The 18676-nt window shown below is 34.5% G+C and overlaps 1 protein-coding gene and 1 long non-coding RNA gene across 2 annotated transcripts in view; one reads left to right on the top strand and one right to left on the bottom strand.

Moving 5' to 3' along the window:
• LOC143258208 (uncharacterized) overlaps positions 1-18676 on the bottom strand; it is a 309532-nt gene that overhangs the window by 222007 nt on the left and 68849 nt on the right. The window lies entirely within an intron of this gene.
• On the top strand, positions 6522-10862 carry LOC143258204 (eclosion hormone-like). Its single transcript, XM_076517203.1, has 3 exons — positions 6522-6703; positions 8864-8997; positions 10519-10862. The coding sequence occupies exons 2-3, from the start codon at positions 8900-8902 to the stop codon at positions 10661-10663; spliced, it is 243 nt and encodes an 80-aa protein (XP_076373318.1). The 5' UTR covers positions 6522-6703; positions 8864-8899; the 3' UTR covers positions 10664-10862.

The following is an 18676-nucleotide window of genomic DNA, read 5'->3' as shown; positions in this document are numbered from 1 at the left end:
GGTCTGATTTTACAACTTGGGTATCCAGTACTATCTACAGAACTCTTTCTCTTTTGTCATTCTCAGTTCTTTTATTTTGAAAACCTCTCCATCTAAGTAGCCAGAAGTCACTGAGCGAAATATACAAATGACCAGTTAAGAGTAAACATTATTGACACATATTACCTGCACGAATTTTTTTTTAACTTTGTGTATTTGTAATTTCTTTTCAACGTAAAGGTAATACCCAAATAAATGATTACAAATTAACTGGTAGCGTTACCGAAATATTGGTAACACCTTACCTTACTTTTCTTTTCATAAACTTGTTTATATTTTAACATACTTTTGGTACCACACGTTAGACGAATTCAGCATGTATGCTATTATAATACAAGTTTTAATCACAGATTTTGATGTTCAGTTGCATTTTTAAGCGACAGAAATGTTTAGATTTCATTAATTATTTTAGAAGTGAACGTCTTGTAAACTTCTAATATTTCAAGGACCTTCTGTTGTTGTTATTGAGTAACTCTGGTCACATGACACTTAAAATTTAATTTAATGTGCGGTAAGATTATGCTGAACGATATACATATAGCTAGCTATGTAACATACATATTCTACAAAATTTTCGGATCGAAATTGATTTTGTGATATCGTTTTTTTACTCATTGCGACCAATGCAAAAAACTATTTGGCTAATATATTAGAAACTAATTATGTGTATTTTCTCAGATATTAACGTATAAGATGATTTCTAATCTCATATCTGGAAATACAAACAAAATTAAAACTGTTCTGTGTACAGTGTGTATGTGTTTTCTTATAGCAAAGTCACATCGAGCTATCTACTGAGCCCACCGAAGGGAATCGAACCCCTGATTTTAGGGGTTGTAAATCCATAAACTTACCGCTGTACAAGTTGGGGCTGTTCCGTGTAAGCGTCCGTAGTGTGTGTGTGTTTTTCTTATAGCAAAGCCACATCAGACTATCTGCTGAGTCCACCAAGGAGAATCGAACCCCCTGATTTTAACGTCGTAAATCCGTAGACTTATCGCTGTACCAGCGGGGAGCAGTCCTTAGTCAAAGAGTTTAAATTGTGAAGCTTTTAATCTGATTATAGTCCCATTTTCAAAATGGTGACCATTCTCTTGAACTGTAACAATTACACAAGGTAACAAAATTTTTTACTTTTTCTTGTTCCTGGACAGAAAGTGTTATATCCCAATTGCTTATGTTTAAAGTTAATGGAAAAGACCTATTTTTCTCTTTAAACTTTGCTTTTGTGATCTGGGAGCGTATACCGAAAATATGATGGAAGACTATATTTGGGGGCTGATACGTGAAAGTGATTTACATTACAGTCGCAAATCTCAAAAACTACTCACTTCTAAACATTTTTGTATAACTTTAGTATAAATACATGTAACTCTTGATTCATATGTTGTTTTATTCAGACCTTATGTAACTGTAAATGTGTAAATTTGTCCGTTTTACATAGAAAATAGCCCCCAGTGGCACAGTGGTATGTCTGCGGACTTACACACTAAAACCGGGTTTCGATAATCGTGGTGGGCAGAGCACAGATAGCCCATTGAGTAGCTTTGTGCTTAATTCTAAACAAACAAACAAACAAAAAAACATAGAAAATAGGTTAATTTCTAAATTTCATTATTCAGGACACAAAAGCAAAGTTTGAAGGGAATAATGACCATTTTCTGTACTTTTACAACATAAGCAATTAAGAAATAACACATACTATCCAGGAACAAAATTTGTGTTACATAGTGTTATTTTCATGAGGCACACTATGTACCAAACTCTTAGAGTCGCAGACACTGAATATTGAATATACCGTTCTCGGAAAAAAAAGGAAATGGGAAATCGAAGATCAAATATTCTTTTAATAAAATATTTACGACATGATTGACAAGAAGCTTCAGTATTATTTCAAAATTAACATTAATCTATTAAGGCTTTTCTGTAATTTCTCTTTCAGCAAAATTTAAAAAATCGTGAGATTAAAGTGCATTCTGTGGACATTGGTGGTTACATGCTTTTGATGTGTAATTTTCAATCGTTTATCTTCAAGGACAACTTATTGTCCTTTTGATATTGGTAACTAGAACCATCATGGAGAAATTTGTGAGTTTGAATTACATTCTATGAACACTGGTATTTTTATCTGCCTGAAGGGCTTCTTTCCAAACAACCGTCTTCAAAGACAACTTAGCTTTGTTACTAGTAATTGGAACCCTCATGGAGAAGGTCATGAGATTGAAGTGCATTTTGTGGACATTTGTAGTTTCAACCATCTGATGTGTATCTTTTCAATAAATTAATTTCAAGATCAACTTAGCTTCAATATTGGTAATTAGAACTCTCATGGATAAGTTTGTGACATTGAAGTACATTCTACGGATACTGGTGTTTTGATCTGTGTGATGGGCATATTTTCAATCAGTCATCTTCAACGACAACTTAGCATTGCTACTGGTGAGGGCAACCTTCAAAGAACGAGGAAAATCCAATATTTCTGTTTTATGAGTGGCAAGAAGAAATGCAGTAGATTTATTGGCTTCTATGTTTGTTTGTTTTTTGTAGTTGTTGTTTTGTTTTATGGAGCTAACGGAGAAGGAAAGTTGTTTGCAGTAATAAAGAAGAAACCGATAACGCCAGAATTATCAGGATCTTTCAACTGTTTGAGAAAGACGAATTTGATCCTGGTGGCAACTTGGAACCAATCGAAAGTTTTGTTTTTTTCTTTGTTCAGTATACTCTATTTCATACTTTTAACAATGTGAATAGGTTAAGATGGAAACTTTTCAAACCAAAAATGTGGAAACCGGAAATTTACCTCAGGAGAACTCAAACCCAACAATCAAAAGTTAACATAATAGTTAAAAGAAATTAAGGCTACAGAAGACGAAGATCGCTTATTTCACAATTCTCTCTGATGGAAATGGATGGAAGGTCACTACAAAGGGGCATTTGTTGCAGAGAAATATTTAGAGGTGTCATATTTACAGACACCAATAGCGATGCCCTGGTATCCTCAACATTTCATACATAGCGCTATGCAAGTATAACTATTGCGAGAGCATTAGATCCCGATGTGTTCAGTACTGACGAATACGAAGACGGCGGACAAATTCTTAAAGTTTTTATTATGTTTGTTGAATTTCGCACAAAACTGCTCGTAGGACATGTGTACTAATTTGGAAGAGATAAACTAGAGAGAAGGCAGCTAGTTAATATTACCCATCGCCAACTCTTGGGCTACTGTTTTATAATTTAAAAAAATTGGGATTGACTGTAAGATCATCACGCCTCCAGGGCTGAAAAAATGAGTATGTTCGGTGAAGGGATTAGAGCCTGTAATCCGCATGTTGCAAGTCGATCGCTCTAACCACGAGACCATGATAGGCATTGCGTAAAGAGAATGAAATAAACAAAAATAAAATCATTAATACTCAATAGACGGTGTTAAATAAAATCATTATTTCATTTTGTTTCAGAATTTCGTTCAAAGCAACACAAAGGTTATTGTCATTTAGTCATATTAATTTTGAGCTGATATAGTATATGAAAGGCAAATAATTTTTAGTAGTCCCCGCCATCTCTTTAGCTGTTCTTTTATTATCGAATAGAGGTGTTTGTCAATATTTTTACTACAGTTTGCGTGCTTGTGATAAAAGATCGCGAACCAAAAATCCCAAGATGCATAGTCATATTTTAAGGCGATTTTTGAGACTCAAGAACTAATTGGTTCCTGCTAAATAATTTTTTTAAACTCATAAACTGTTTACCAAAAGCTTACGAAAATATCAAAGCATTTAACGAGTTGTTTCTCATTATAACGAACTTCCTTACAAGTTTAAATTAAACTATTATACATCGGCAAAAGGTTTATATATATTTTTTTTTAATGGCTTGACAGTAAAAGTACTACTTGTTTCCAAAGTTACATATTTTCTAAACCGTTGAATCTGAACTTTTAGTTTTAAACTTATTAGAATACTTCAAAGGTATAATCACCAAAGATAGCGTTAAAAGCAATATCGAAGATAATAATTGTTAATTTCTGTTGAGGTTCGCTTGTTATCCGTACATTATTTGTTGATTTTATCTGAAAACTCGCATAAAAAAACTCGAATATAATTACGTCTTAAATACATTATCAAGGACACAGATACTATAAACAACCTTCAGTAAGTTGAACAAACATATGTTATATCTTTATACTTCGTCAAAATTTACGAGAAGTTTGACACATAAATTATTTTCAAACCAATAAATACGTGCTTTTAGAGTCGAGTAGTTCGTTGCTGCGAAAGGCCATGGGAACCGAATGCATTCACTAACTGAACTCTGTTTTATATTATTCTTTCAGTTGCCACCAGGTGTCATCACCAGCAAAAACTCCTTGAATTAGCAGTCTGTGTTTGAAATATTATTTAAGCCAACTGGTTTATTGAAACTCAGACTATAAATATATCACGTCACTTAAATTTATATTTGGTTTTAATATTCGCGCAGAAATACACGAGAGCTATCTGTGTTAACCGTACCTAGTATTTACCTGAAAGAATAAAGGAAGGCTGCTAGTTAACAGTATTCACTGCTACCTTTTGAGTTTTCTCAAATGAAATAGTGAGAATTGACCGTCACTCTTATAAAGCACTCGACGTCCCATGTTGCAGAGCGCAATTTTTCGGATTCGGGATACGAATCATAAGCCTCCGGAACTCACAGTCTGACATGCTAACCCATCAGACCATGCCCGGTACTATACCACGTACTGCAGTCTGAATGTTTCCCCAGCGGTAAGTCTCTAGATATTAGAAACTGGGTTTTCATACTCTCGGTGGACCCAGTACAGACAACTCGTAATGTAGCTTATTGCTTAAGCAACAAATATTTAAATGTTTCCACAAATATATATAGAGACAAAACGTGAAAATTACGCGTCTTTCAGGTAGTTTGCAATAATTAAATATACTCAAAACGATTTCAGATTATTATGCTCTGATTTCGGGTGGGTTGTAGGTGAAGAAGAACTTGAAAGGAGAATTAAAGACGACTAGCACAGGTAGCCCTGTTTGTGAAAGGTTCGACAAGAGCAGCCATTAACAGTTGACGTTTTTGATCAAAATTTTCAGAAAAAGTCGTTCAGTTTCCAGGTTCCTTGTTGAAACGGTTTGACGTCTGTCTCTGCCCTTCACATCAGTAGGAGAGGTGATAGCTGGGGGTAAAGTAATAACGTGTAACAAGATAAAAACAAGATCTTTTAATGTATTTTTATGTTGTTGAAAAAGCACTCAATATAACAAGATTACTACCTAAATTTCTGAACTGCCGTCCTTAATGGTATATACGTTCTTCACATTAAAGCTTGAAGTAGCCAACAGAGAATTAGATTATATAATCCTTTATATTTTGTTCAAAAGTACCATAAACAATTTAGACGACATTAAGTTTGTCTTTTTCGTAGCAGGACAACATTTTGACAAAATATTATAAAGGTTGTTTTCCACAGCTAAGAGAAATAGATGTAATTCAAAGACTTCTCCTATACGTCTTAAACATATTATTTAGTCTAAATTAAACAAAAATATTTCATGACTTTACACTCAAAAACAGTTATAAAAATATACTCTAAGCTGAAATAAACTTCGCTCTGATTAAACTGGACTTGTATGAGAAATGATATTTCAGGATCGTATGATTTTGCTATTTTATGTGATATTACTTCATGAGCACACAACTGTGCTTTTATATGTGATATTACTTCATGAGCACACAATAAACTGTGCTTTTATATGTGATATTATTTCTTGAGCACGACTGTGCTTTTATATGAGATATTACTTCATGAACACACGACTTTGTTTTCTTTAGCAATACCAGAAAATTACTATCGAATGTAATTTTTGATTAAATCAGAAAATCTCAGCTGGCATATATAAAGTTATTATTTCACTCAGAACGAGAAATCAGTTCATATCTTCAGTGAATGATCTTCTGAAACAACTTAATATGTAAGTGTTAGGCGACAAGGAGATGGGAGGAGTTTGACTGACACCTAGAGGTCACTGTGAGTCATCAACTGGACCTTTGATCCCAGCAACCAAAAGGAAACATTATAAGATCTCTTGTAATCACCTATATACATTTACTGTACTTAAAAAAGGTTACTGAAGACAAGGTAAAAAGTACTGTCGTTAGCAGTGAAAGAATAAACTAGTTTACTAAAACCAAAATAACTGATGTAGCAGTGGAAATATTTATCACAGTGAGACAATACGTCGAAGAAGTTTATTGGGCAGTTTAAACATGTGACCGCACTGTCCAACTTATTCTTCAACATAAAACATACCGGGCTGTAGCCTCCAAAGACCGGTAACTAGAATACAATTATGCGATGTGGATTGCGAATGAACATTTTGCACATGCTCCTACAGTCGGTTTTCAGCTGACTTGCGTTTGTTCCCACGTTCAACAACAGTTCTCCAATCGCCAGTCTTTGTCTTTACCGCTTCTATCATGAATGGTCGTTACATCTTTATAGACTAAATATGCACAATGACATTTTGTTAAAGGAGTCAACAGGGAGTTGCTATAAAACAGAGTAAAAGGTGACTTATTTATCCAGAATATTCACGTAGGGCTAAGACATCAAATCTTCCTTCTGGAAAGACTCGTACTTCTTCGCTTTCAGGTCAGTAAAGGTCACTAGATATAATTCTCGATTGTTATTGGACATTTACCAAAATATCAGTCTAATGACATTTACTCTTCAAAATCAATTCGTGTAACTTCCATAGGAAACATTTATATTTCTCTAATATGAGAAAACAAAACTGAAACTAACATTATCATTTTTAAGTACCGACTTTATAAATGGATAACTTCGTTTTCGACAAGTTTATCTTCCTAAACAATCTTAACAGGTATTCCATGTATTACTGCGTTTTAAAGAATAAATTAAAGACAGAAACGATAAAACAAGAGTCTATCGCTGAGAAAGATCTAAGTTTATGGGCTTACATAGCTGATGTAAGCAAATGATGAACTCGACGAACATTAGTGGGTGTTTTCCTACCCAAATGCTCAAAGCATTGAAATCGGTTGTTCTTTTGTTTTAACAACAGAGTTTAATTTATTCATACACTTAACAGGAAGTATTCTTTAAGAATAGCTCTTGGTTATCATGCTATTGTTAAAATACCACATGAAACTATTTGATTAGGATTTGATTTAAAATGCTCTAAAATACATCATTGGACTAAGAAACCGTATCCATTTCAGATTTCATAACAATTGACCTTGGAATCTTTGTCCTAGTTGTTTTCTTCGGTTTTATATATTTGATCCTTTGTATATTATTATGTTATTTATTCGGCTTCGTAAGGAAATACTTAATATATTTCAGGTAATCTTGTTCAACCTTAGGATCGAATATAAAATGAAAAACTTTAAACGATAAACTCAATAAATACTTCTAGAAAGTCGAGTTACTGATCAAATTAGACAAAACGAGCTTAATTTTTTTGTACATATATATATATACTCCATTGATACAAGCGCTACAGTGGTTGAGCAATTGAAGGGACGGACTATAGGGTAGGCAAGTAGTGATAATTGACTGTTTCTTTTATAATGCACCCTTAGCCTATAAGTGTGGAGCGATTTTTTTTTTTTATTTCTTGCAAGAACGGGACAAGAGCAACAAAGTCAATGGTTCACATTTCGAGCAGGCTTCCCATTAGGCTGTGCCCGGACTAATAAGAAAATGGAAATAAGAAATGAACATTATCCCTAATTACCTACGTTAACTACAAGCTTTTGGTGTTTTCAACTTTATGTAATGCATGGGACAAACGAATAGTGCTAGAACACCAAGGTATAGCCATAGACGTACATAATTTAGAACTTCTGAACAGTGAAGGATAACCAGTGAGAAGCATCCTTCGCCTACATGGTCACTGTTAAATAGTGTGAGTGATTGCCACTCTTATAATATGTCTTCAACAAAACAAGAAAGAGCATGTTCAGCGGGATATCGCAAGCTTAAACCTTGGGCTTTTTGAGGCACATTCTGACACAATAACACTAAGCAATTTCAAGCCTTTTGAATAATAAAAAAACAAACTACGATTGAAAGTTCTTACTTTCCAATAATACGTAACAACGCTCTCTTATATGAAAAACAAATCTTTGTTCTAGACTTGATAATCCGGATAAACATGACTTTATGTAGAATTCACAAAGCTCTTGGTGAGAAGAGCGCATATATATAGTCCATTGTGTAGGTTTCCTAAAATAAACAAACTGCATTTACCTCCCTGGTGGCTTGTGTTTCTTTATTTCGCGCAAAGTTACACGAGGGTTATGTGCGCTAGCCGTCCCAATTTAGCAGTGTAAGATCAGAGGAAAAGCAGCTAGTCATCACCGTCCACCACCAGCTCTCGGGCTTTTCTTTTACCAATTAAAGTGAGATTGACCATTACTTTATAATGCCTCCATGGCTGAAAGGGTGAGCATACTTGGTGATGGGAATTCGAACTCGCAACCATCAGATTACGAGTTGAATGCCTTAACCACCTGGTGGATCAGCAGTAATTCTGAAAGTTTATAATGTTGACAATTGGGTTTCGATATGCAGGTGGGTCGTGTTGCTTTGTACTTAAAGTAACTAACTAAGTAACAAGAATAGCTTTATTTAATGTGAAAAAAAACTGTTTTCCCTAATTTCACTTGGAGATAAGATGGCCAAAAAAATGAAAAAAAAATGGTAGTTTTTCTTCTGAAACTTCTAACGATTATTACTAAAAGTACGTTATTCTGATTAATAAATTTTTGTTATTTTTTTATATAGACTGACGTCATTACATCGTAGGCAAAGACGTTCAAAATGAACCTAAGTATCCTACACGCTCGACTGGTAACTTTCCTTTTCTTAATCATGACGTCAGAGCTTGTTGTGACAAAATCTGTTGGAATTTGCATAATGTAAGTTTGTTTGTTTTATCGACTTTTGATATAATTTCCATTTTGTTCAGTTACCAGTAGTTTTTCTTACAAACATATATTTAAGTATATTAGTCTGGAGGGAAAGAGAGAAAGTCAGGCTGTTATTATTTTCTATATATTTGTGAATGTAACGAATATATTCATTTTCTTTTCTGGCCCGAGTATATCCTAGTATTTAGTATTTAAGGGTCTAAGGTTCGAGAATGAATTCGGTTGAACACGCTTTGCATTTTCAAATGTGGGAGCGTTATGAAGTGGCAGCCAGTTACTTAGTTTAAAGAACCCTAATTTTTTTTTTTTTTTAATGTGGATGGTGGAACTGATTAGCTGCCTTTCCACTGGTCAATAGTACAAAATTATGGATGGCTACTCCTTTATCCTACATACCGTGATCTGGCTGTTTAGTCCTCATGCACATCAGGTGCTGTTCAGGTTGCTCAGTTAATTTCAATTTCTACACAACTATTATAGCTAATCTTGTATATCATGGCTCATAATTCTAAAAAAGTTAAATTGTTTAAAAACAAATTTTCTACATATACCTTCCATCTCAGCGTTAGGGTATCCCTCGTTTCACAGATTAAGTTTCTTGTAATTACTTTGGCTTTCAGAGGATTTTATTAAGTTAATTAGTTTTTCTTTGTACCAAGTGGGTCTAGAGACAGTTGTGTTTGCTTATTTCTTGATCATTAGCAAAAACAATTTCCACGTGATGAAATAATTAACAGGTGTAGTTTGATACATGAGCTAGGCGTAACTTTTACACTTTCTTAAATAAGACTGATACATTACTAGTAAATGGGATTTTTTTTATTTGGTTGGAAGCAGAAGCAAAAAAAGTAATAAAGCTGTCAACTCGTAATCTGAGGGTCGCGCTTCGAATCCCCGTTACATCAAACATGTTCGCCCTTTTAGCCTTGGTGGCATTATAATGTTACGGTCAATCCCACTATTCGTTGGTAAAAGAATGGACCAAGAGTTGGTGGGGGATGGTGATGACTAGCTTCCTTTCCTCTAGTCTTACACTGCTAAATTAGGAGCAGCTAGCGCAGATAGCCCTTCCGTAGCTTTGCGCGAAATTCAAAACAAACATTCCCTACAACCCGTAATTGACCCCAGTGTATTGTAATTAAAATGAGAGTTATGTGCGTGTGTAATTATGCTGAACTATTCTACAAGTTAGAATACACTAGGCCTAAACTACGTTTTCTTTTGAAGTCGCAAATTGCAAGACACATTAGTTTTGTTTTTTGTTTGTTTGAAGCTAAGCACAAAGTTTCACAATAGGATTCCCCTTGCTCTTCTCACCACGCGTGTCTAAACCCAGTTTCTACCGTTGTAAGTCTGCAGACATACCGCTGTGCTGCTAAACAAGGTGTTCTTATTAGAGTTATATGGTCACTGTAAAATATTAGAATTTTACAACGTGCACATTGGTATGTTGTCTATTTGAAATTGATTTTTTTGTTCTAAACTTGTAATGTTTTGTTTATTTCTTAGAAACTGTGGCCAGTGCAAGAAGATGTACGGAGGTTATTTTTTGGGTCAACAATGCGCTGAAGAATGCATCTCTTCCGGTGGTCAACATCTTCCTGATTGCAACGATCCTTCTTCCATAGGACGTTATCTTCACCGGCTCTTTTAAACTTTACTGGTCATGTTCTATTAGGCCTAAATATATATGTTTCAAACATATTGTTTAATTTTTTAATACCCTCAAATATCTGTTTACCTTGTGATGTACGGCCGTATAAGACGAATTAAAGTTTGCAGTTAACAAATCATTAAAATTATTCTGATGTCATGTGTATTTTACATTAAAAAGGTTGAGACTTTCAAATATTAGCCACATGTGTATCGCGGTATAAATCTGTATAATAAAACAACACTGTTAGATCTGACACAGACATAAGTCGTTCAAGATGTCGTTTACACTGAACTTAATCAAATCAGTATTTTCTGGTGTTGACGAAAAAAGTTTGTTTAGAGTGATTAAGAAGCAAGAAACTCTGGTGAATCCTGCAGATAGTCTTAAAATTAGTTTCAAAACTTAAAGAAAACATTTATAAAAAAAACTAGATGAATGTAATAACCGAAGAGACACGAGTAGGGTGATTAGTACAACCCAGTCTGTGAAATAATCCAATCTGAAATGTGAACAATGAAATTATCCAGCTGCGATGTTAACAATGAAACAATATGGTCTGTGATGTTCTTCCATTCGGTTACGATCCATAACGTGTTGTAAATTAAGATAGAAAGATGTCAAGTTACTCAGTTATAATCCATGATTGATGCCTTTAAAGAGGTATGTAGTGTGAAATCGTTATGTATGTATATATATAGTCCGAAAAGGTCAGACAAACACGAAAATATGATTGACATCAAACAGATATTAAAAAAAGCACAAACTTGACAACGGTTATCCTTCATATTAACATGATATGGGTATTAAAAGCGGACACATATTATGAGGATTATTATCCATGTTAACATCAGCTGGATATTAAAAAGATACACACGTGACAAGAATTATTGATTATTTGTTTCGAATTTCGCGCAAAGCTACACGAGAGCTATCTGCGTTGGCTGTCCCTAATTTAGCAGTATAAGATCAGAGGGAAAGGCAGCTAGTCACCAACACCTATCGCCGACTCTTGGGCTACTCTTTTACCAATGAATAGTGGGATTGACCGTCGCATTATAATACTCCCACGACTCAGAGGGCGAGCATGTTTGGTGTTACAGGGATTCGAACCTTCAACCTTAAAAATTATAGTCGAACTCCCTAACCACCTGGCCATATCGGGCCGACAAAGATTATTATCCACAATATCGTGAATTCGGTTTTTAAAAAGAAATACACACGATAAAATGTATGCACACTAGCTTTGTATTTATTAAAATACTTCGTCCACGAACAGTAGACGTCTCTGTCCTGGGCCCTGGGCTTAATGCCTGAATTTACGAATAATTTTACTTAAAATTCTGTTAAAACGTAAAGAAACGGACAATGAAACACGTTATTTTCATACCGACCTCATTTACAAACCAAATAAAGGTGGTGTTACACATACTCAGTCGAACACCAGCTTTTCCACCAGGACTTAATTTAATTGGTTTAGTATTCAGTGAAATGTTTGATGTTTACTTCCGTGAACAATTGGTTCTTTAATTCCTGTATAATGTTCTTGCAGTATAAATAATGTTCTTATGAACTTGAAATAATTTTCATGCGAAATACCCGTGAATAACAAGTGTTCTCAGTTAGGTAGTTATCACCATTAGATTCCATCAAGGAACATAGGGCCGCAATCGCTTGCGGATTCTTCAACAGGTATTTAAGTTAGTAGGTTGTTAGCCCACTGCACCGAGCCGTCCCTAATTTAGTAGTGTAAGACTAGAGGGAAGGCAGCTAGTCATCACCACCCACCACCAACTCTTGGGCTACTCTTTTACCAACGAATAGTGGGACTGACTGTCACATTATAACGCCCCACGGCTGGGAGGGCGAGCATGTTTGGCGCGACGCGGGCGCGAACCCGCGACCCTCGGATTACGAGTAGCACGCCTTACGCGCTTGGCCATGCCAGGCCCGTTCTCAGTTAGTGTCTCAAAAAAAAAAAATGCTCATAAAATACAGTAACAAGTAAATGAAACATAACTTCAATGTGTAGTAAATGAAACATAACTTCAATGTGTAGTACATACAACTGGCTACGACACCTGTTATTTAACTTCTTCAAACTAGTTCCTATCCCCTTGCTGTGATATAAAATTGACAGCAACCAAATTCTACTATTCGGTCAGACAAAAACAACCCAAGAGTAGGCTGTAGAAGCTGTTAAGCCTTTTCTCATTTGTATAAAACCAAAATTAGAAACAACCAAGCGCAGATAATCAGTTGTGTGTGTTTGTGATCCATGAATATTCACCTCATATCTCTGTTTTGCTCTGTTCTGTCCCCTTTGTAAGGCTCCTCGTGGATTTGTAATTTTCCCTTCTGTATTTAAATATAGATAATATTTATTTTATTTAAATAACTTAGAGTGAAAAATGGGAAGAAAAAAGATTATCTTAGTTTTTTGAAGTTCTAGAAAGGCAGAGTAAAACAAAACTGGGGTTCCTGTTCTACAGTATGGTGTGTTCTATATCTTTCATGACAAACTTAAACTGTTTTTTGCTGCCCGTTATTGATAAATCATGGAATTTGTTTCTCTTAATGTACAATTATTTGAAACTTTTTTGATATTGCTAATTTTCCATGTTCTGATAATTTTCTGATATAATAAAACACGAGTAGAAAGGACACGGAACAAGTGAAGACATAATTAAAAGCATCACGTCAACTGAGCACATGATATTCAAGTTCTCTAGGAAAAGTTACATAAACAAAATTCATGCCGGTTGATTTGGTTTTGTTTTACTTTACTGGCTTCATCAGCGGGGAAGAGTTGTCAATTTTACTTTTACGAATTTTCAACCCCAGCCATGTGTTTTTGTTCTCTAAATGATTTAAGGCCTCGTTTTGTTTAATTACTAAAGTTTTATTACAATATGAGCGTACAAAAAAAGAAAAAGTTTATAGTTTATATTTAGTAGAGCATGTGTTCACAATTCCAAGGAGTTTTTCTCTTTCAAACGAATGCTTTCTGTAGTCTACAAAAAGTTAGAAGAGAGAGAAAGGGAAGTCAATAAATATTAAGCGACATCTCTTGTGTTGTGATGTTATTATTAATTTTTAATCATGATAATAAGGCTACTTTAATGTTTTAGATGTCTGTAATTTCTTAACCAGTACAAAGTGAAAAAGAAGTCAATAAATCACAACATTTTATTTGGCAAACTTTAATTGAACACCAGAGTTTCTCTTCAAGATATTTAAATGTTGTAGAAGAACAAGGTGTAATCCAGGAAGATTTCAGGCATACAAACAATAAGTAGATATTCACTCCAGTCTGTTGAGGAAGGATGAAATCGTTTCAAAATCGTTGCAGTCAGGCATCATGGTACCACCAAACTGGACACAGGCTTCAGCACACATGCCCCCTTCAAAGTGGGCCCCGTAGATCTGTTTACACTGTCCGCAGTTCTTGATGCACAGCGAAACGCGGTTAAACCCTTCGGCCACGTGGTTGTCATAGCAACAGATCAACAACAGGATCAGACATGTTTTTAAGATACTAGAAGTGACCATCTGCTCGAGAAACGAGACGAAACAGAAAAGAAAATCAACAGGTTTAAAGTTCAGTTTTAATATACGATCATCAGTAAACAACAGAAAAGTAAAGTGTTTCTATTACGATAGAAAATAGAGAGAATTATGTTTTTTTTCTTTAAAATTAAACTTTAATTAGTTAATGTAATTAACTTGTAACATACTCTTCTGGTTGAAGTAGGAAGTAAAAAAGTTAGAAAAAATTATTTACTTACTTTTTCGTCCAGGTTGAGATACCACTCTGAACTAAGTTATGCGGTCGTGGTTGTTGCTTGTGTCTTACAAGGCTGTTTCTCTCTAGTGAAAATATTTTCAGTGTTTTAGCTGAAGAAAGGAAGACTTTATATAGAACAGAGGATACACGTAATGATCAGTGTGAGGCCCGTGTCTGAAAGCTTGACCACGGGTTATTAAGGAGATGTTCAAAGTAGTCACTGTGACTACACTGGCCGATGAACTGGTCGCTAAAATTAAATACGTTCGCTAACTTACAGTAAAGAAAACACAGAATTGTGGACTTAATGCACTACTCCCTGGTGGCAAAAATAAAGTGTCATAAAACCCTAATTCAGAGAGCCAAGTTTCCCGTGCATGAAATAAAACAAGCTGTGTTAGTTTCTGTTTGTTGTTTTACTTAATCAAATCAATACTAAATAGAAATAAAAAAAAAAGTACAAATTGTAGTTTTATGAAGTATATAGATAAACAGAGAGAAAGACAAATATCTAGTTGGTAGTTAGTTAGTTTTGTTTTAAGTACAAAGCTACACAATGGACCATTTGCACTCTATTCAAACTCCTGTTAATAACGTTTTGAGACTGGGAACTTAACGCTGACCCACTGAGAGATATAGTAGTTAATAACTCAAACTTTTCAATTTTTTGTTAAAGTTTGTTAGTCAAAAAAGAGATATTTTGTCACAGGGTCACAGCTCGAACTTCCGATATCAATTTTTTTTCATACGTATCCAGTTTTATGTCTACTGAAGATTGGTTATAGACTTCAGATGTCAAAGTTTTGTTTGGAGAATTTGTGAAAAAAGTTTCGATTTTTACAAATACAGTCTGTAAATGCAAGTGCATAAACATGCGAAATGTTGTACGATTTGAACATTTCGATACGTCACTTACATAAGTATTTAAAATAGTACATGTACTTCCGCAGGGTCCCAGAAAGCGTTCTGTTTCAAGAGTAAATAAAAGCAAATATATTTTTTATTTTGAAGTTCATATGTCATGTTGTGATTCATGTCATGCGCACGTTTTACTGGCGTTACGACAGTACAAACTGCAACGTTAAGCGTCCCTTATGTGAGTTCATTTTAGAGTCTATTGACTGACTGACAGTCAACATACTACTGCGTAGTAGTACAAATGGTTAACACAGGTGACTCCTACAAGCGGCCTTGGGTCTCCTTTCGGGAAAATAAATCCATGGCACGATTTTACATATTATTTTATGTGTTCACAAGCACGAATCAGTGATCTGAGCCAATCTTTGTAATTATACGGAGCCACACTACACCATTGTTGGGCCGGAACAAACTGATATTATAGTTTCTGTATTCGAGATACGGATGTCCTTTTGTAGAATTTATGTCTCCTAGGTAGGACTAACCAGATAACCGTTCGTTGAAGTTAGTTAAAAGAAAAACAAGTTAGTAGGAAATATTAATAGCTATTATCATATTAATTACTAACAAAGAACAATTAAGTTGATAATTTACTGCTAGAGTGAGGCCTCATATTATTGAAGGGATTATTTATTGTGCATGTATCATCAGGATTTATACTTGAATTATGCATTATCTTGTAATGTAGTAGTAGTAGTTGTTGTTGTTTTTCCTTTTCTTTACAACCTAATCTTACTTCTGCCCATTAAGATTATTATATTGATTTTACCTAGAAAGTAACAGTATAAAAGCAGCATTATGAAATGTCATATAAATTAAAGCATGAATAACAGAACAATGGAACAGAACAGGAAGTACACTGTAAGCTAACAGTGTAATACAGATATATTACACAATACGTAACAAATATTATCATTATAAAAAAAACTGAATAGAACCCAGTCTGTAAGTTGACAGTGGCATATAAAATAGTCCTTAAACATCCGAAGAAGAAAACTAAAGTAGAACTGTTAGGAATTGTACAACTTCCGAATTTTCGTTACATGTCTTTGAATATTCGACAATAAAGACAAGTTAATACCTCACGTCGGTCCTCTTTATATATATTTGTTCGACCTTGTTTATCATAACATTAAAATAAGCACTCACAATGTCAGTAATAATAGGTACAGTTGTTATTTTTTTTACCAGAAAGTGTTTCAAAGATACTAAAATATATTTATTATTTCGCTTCATCATCCGGAATCATTCATACATCGCCAACACATGACCACGCCATTACCAACCCTATACAAAATACACATCGAATCCACTGCAGCCAACTTGGCAATATTACCAAAAAAAATTATTTGTAATTTTATTGCTGTCAAAAGTATTTAACACCAGTCTGCGCTACATGTATACTTATTGATATTTAACATCATTTGTTTTTAGTGCACAATGAGAATTCCAGTATTTCTTACGTCATGCAATTTTTGTATCGGTCACTTGTACCAAGTTGTTTTAACTAAAGGGTTTTTGTTTTTTTACCAGATTATAATCTTCCATACTTAATCATACTTAACAAGCTCACTATAATGAAGGAGCGCATTGAACTCTGGGAGAAAAGAAACATGTTATTTCAATCACTGTGCGAAACATCATGGCCGCAACAGTTCGAGTTATTAACATTTTGAATGGTGAACGTGTGCTGACTTCGCTCAGTAAGATATTGTTTAATGATATTATTACTAATAAACAAACATCTGACATATGAGACGACAAAAGACGTTTAAAAATTGAAAGTTTCGAAACATACGTATTCTGTCTTTAAGAAGCTGTGTTAAACAAGGTAAAGCATCAAATATAAACATTTATAAAGTGTAGAAATTGTAAAAGAAAAAGGACTAAAACAAACAGTAAAATAACGAAATGAATGCTAAAAAGCATGATACTGTAGAGTGCAAGTGTGAATATTATACATTTTTTAGTGTAATTATAAAAGTTTTATTTGGAATATTTTTTTCTTTGAAGCTAATCTCAAAGCTACACAATAGGCCATCTGTGCCCTGCATGGTCAGGTTGTTACGGTGCTCGCTTCGCAATCTGAAAGTCGAGAGTTTAAATTCCCGTCCCACCAACATGCTCGCCATTAAAGCTGTGAGTGGATTATAAGTGACAGCCAATCTCACTAATCGTTGGTAAAATAGTAGCCCAAGAGTTGGCGGTGGGTGGCGATAAATGCTAAATAAGGGACAGCTAACGCAAATAGTCCTTGTGTAGCTTTGCGCAAAATTCAAAACAGAGAGTCTGTGTTCTCCCCATCACAAGTATCTAAAACTGGTCTCTATTGTTATAAGCCCATAGACATACCGCTCTGCCACTGGGAGGATTCTGGAATAACCTTAATTGAAGTTGATTTATTTCTTAGAGTATGGAACTAATTTATATTATATTAATTTTTCTTTAATTAAACTTTCATTATCTCGTGATCCAGATGAGACGATTTTAAATATTTTTATGCAACTACAACCCGAGCGGAACAGAGTCAGCAAATTAAATTCAATAAATTAATTCGTTAAAATAATACTAACAGCACTAATGCTAAAAAGACCTTTAGTGATGGAATAAATTGCTAACGCGTACCTCTTCGAAAACAGCTAAAGCGTGCAGCGGTGTTTGAAGAGATGTAATTTGGTTAATGCTGGTAATGAATTTCTTGAACATTATTGATTTTATTATGTTTCTTGGAGAAGTGCATAAGGCGAACAGTTTCCTGACGTCAGTAGTAGATATAATTATTCAAAATGTTTAATTTCAGATATAATTAAAAAAAAAACTTTTAAACTCAACATGATTACATCGGATAATAAGAGCGCTAATAATTATCTACTTACTGACGAGGAGAGTTTTCACAATCAATTTGTTCACTTAGTAAAACCATGTTTTTTGCTTGTTCTAGTGGAAAACTATCAGCACGTTATTCAAGTACAGAACAAGTATAGCTTTACACTCCTCTGACCATAAAAAAATTATATTGGAACATATATACCTTGAAAACAACAACAAACTTCTAAATTTTGATTGTTCCAGAACTTTATTTATAATTAAATAAAGACCCAGCATGGCCAGGTGGTTAGGGGTACTCGACTTGTAATATGAGGGTCACGGATCCGAATCTCCGTCACATCAAACATGCTTGCCTTTTCAACTGTGTTGATAAAAGTGTATTCCAAAGATGGCGATGGGTGGTGATGACTCGTGGCTTTCCTATTGCTAAATTAGGGATGGCTACAGCTGGTAATCCTCGTACAGCTTTGCGTGATATT

This window comes from Tachypleus tridentatus, chromosome 7 (assembly GCF_004210375.1).
Source record: "Tachypleus tridentatus isolate NWPU-2018 chromosome 7, ASM421037v1, whole genome shotgun sequence".
In the NCBI taxonomy this organism is placed as follows: Eukaryota; Metazoa; Arthropoda; class Merostomata; order Xiphosura; family Limulidae; genus Tachypleus; species Tachypleus tridentatus.
The sequence above is the reverse complement of the archived record's forward strand: the minus strand, read 5'-3'. Positions and strand labels throughout refer to the sequence as shown.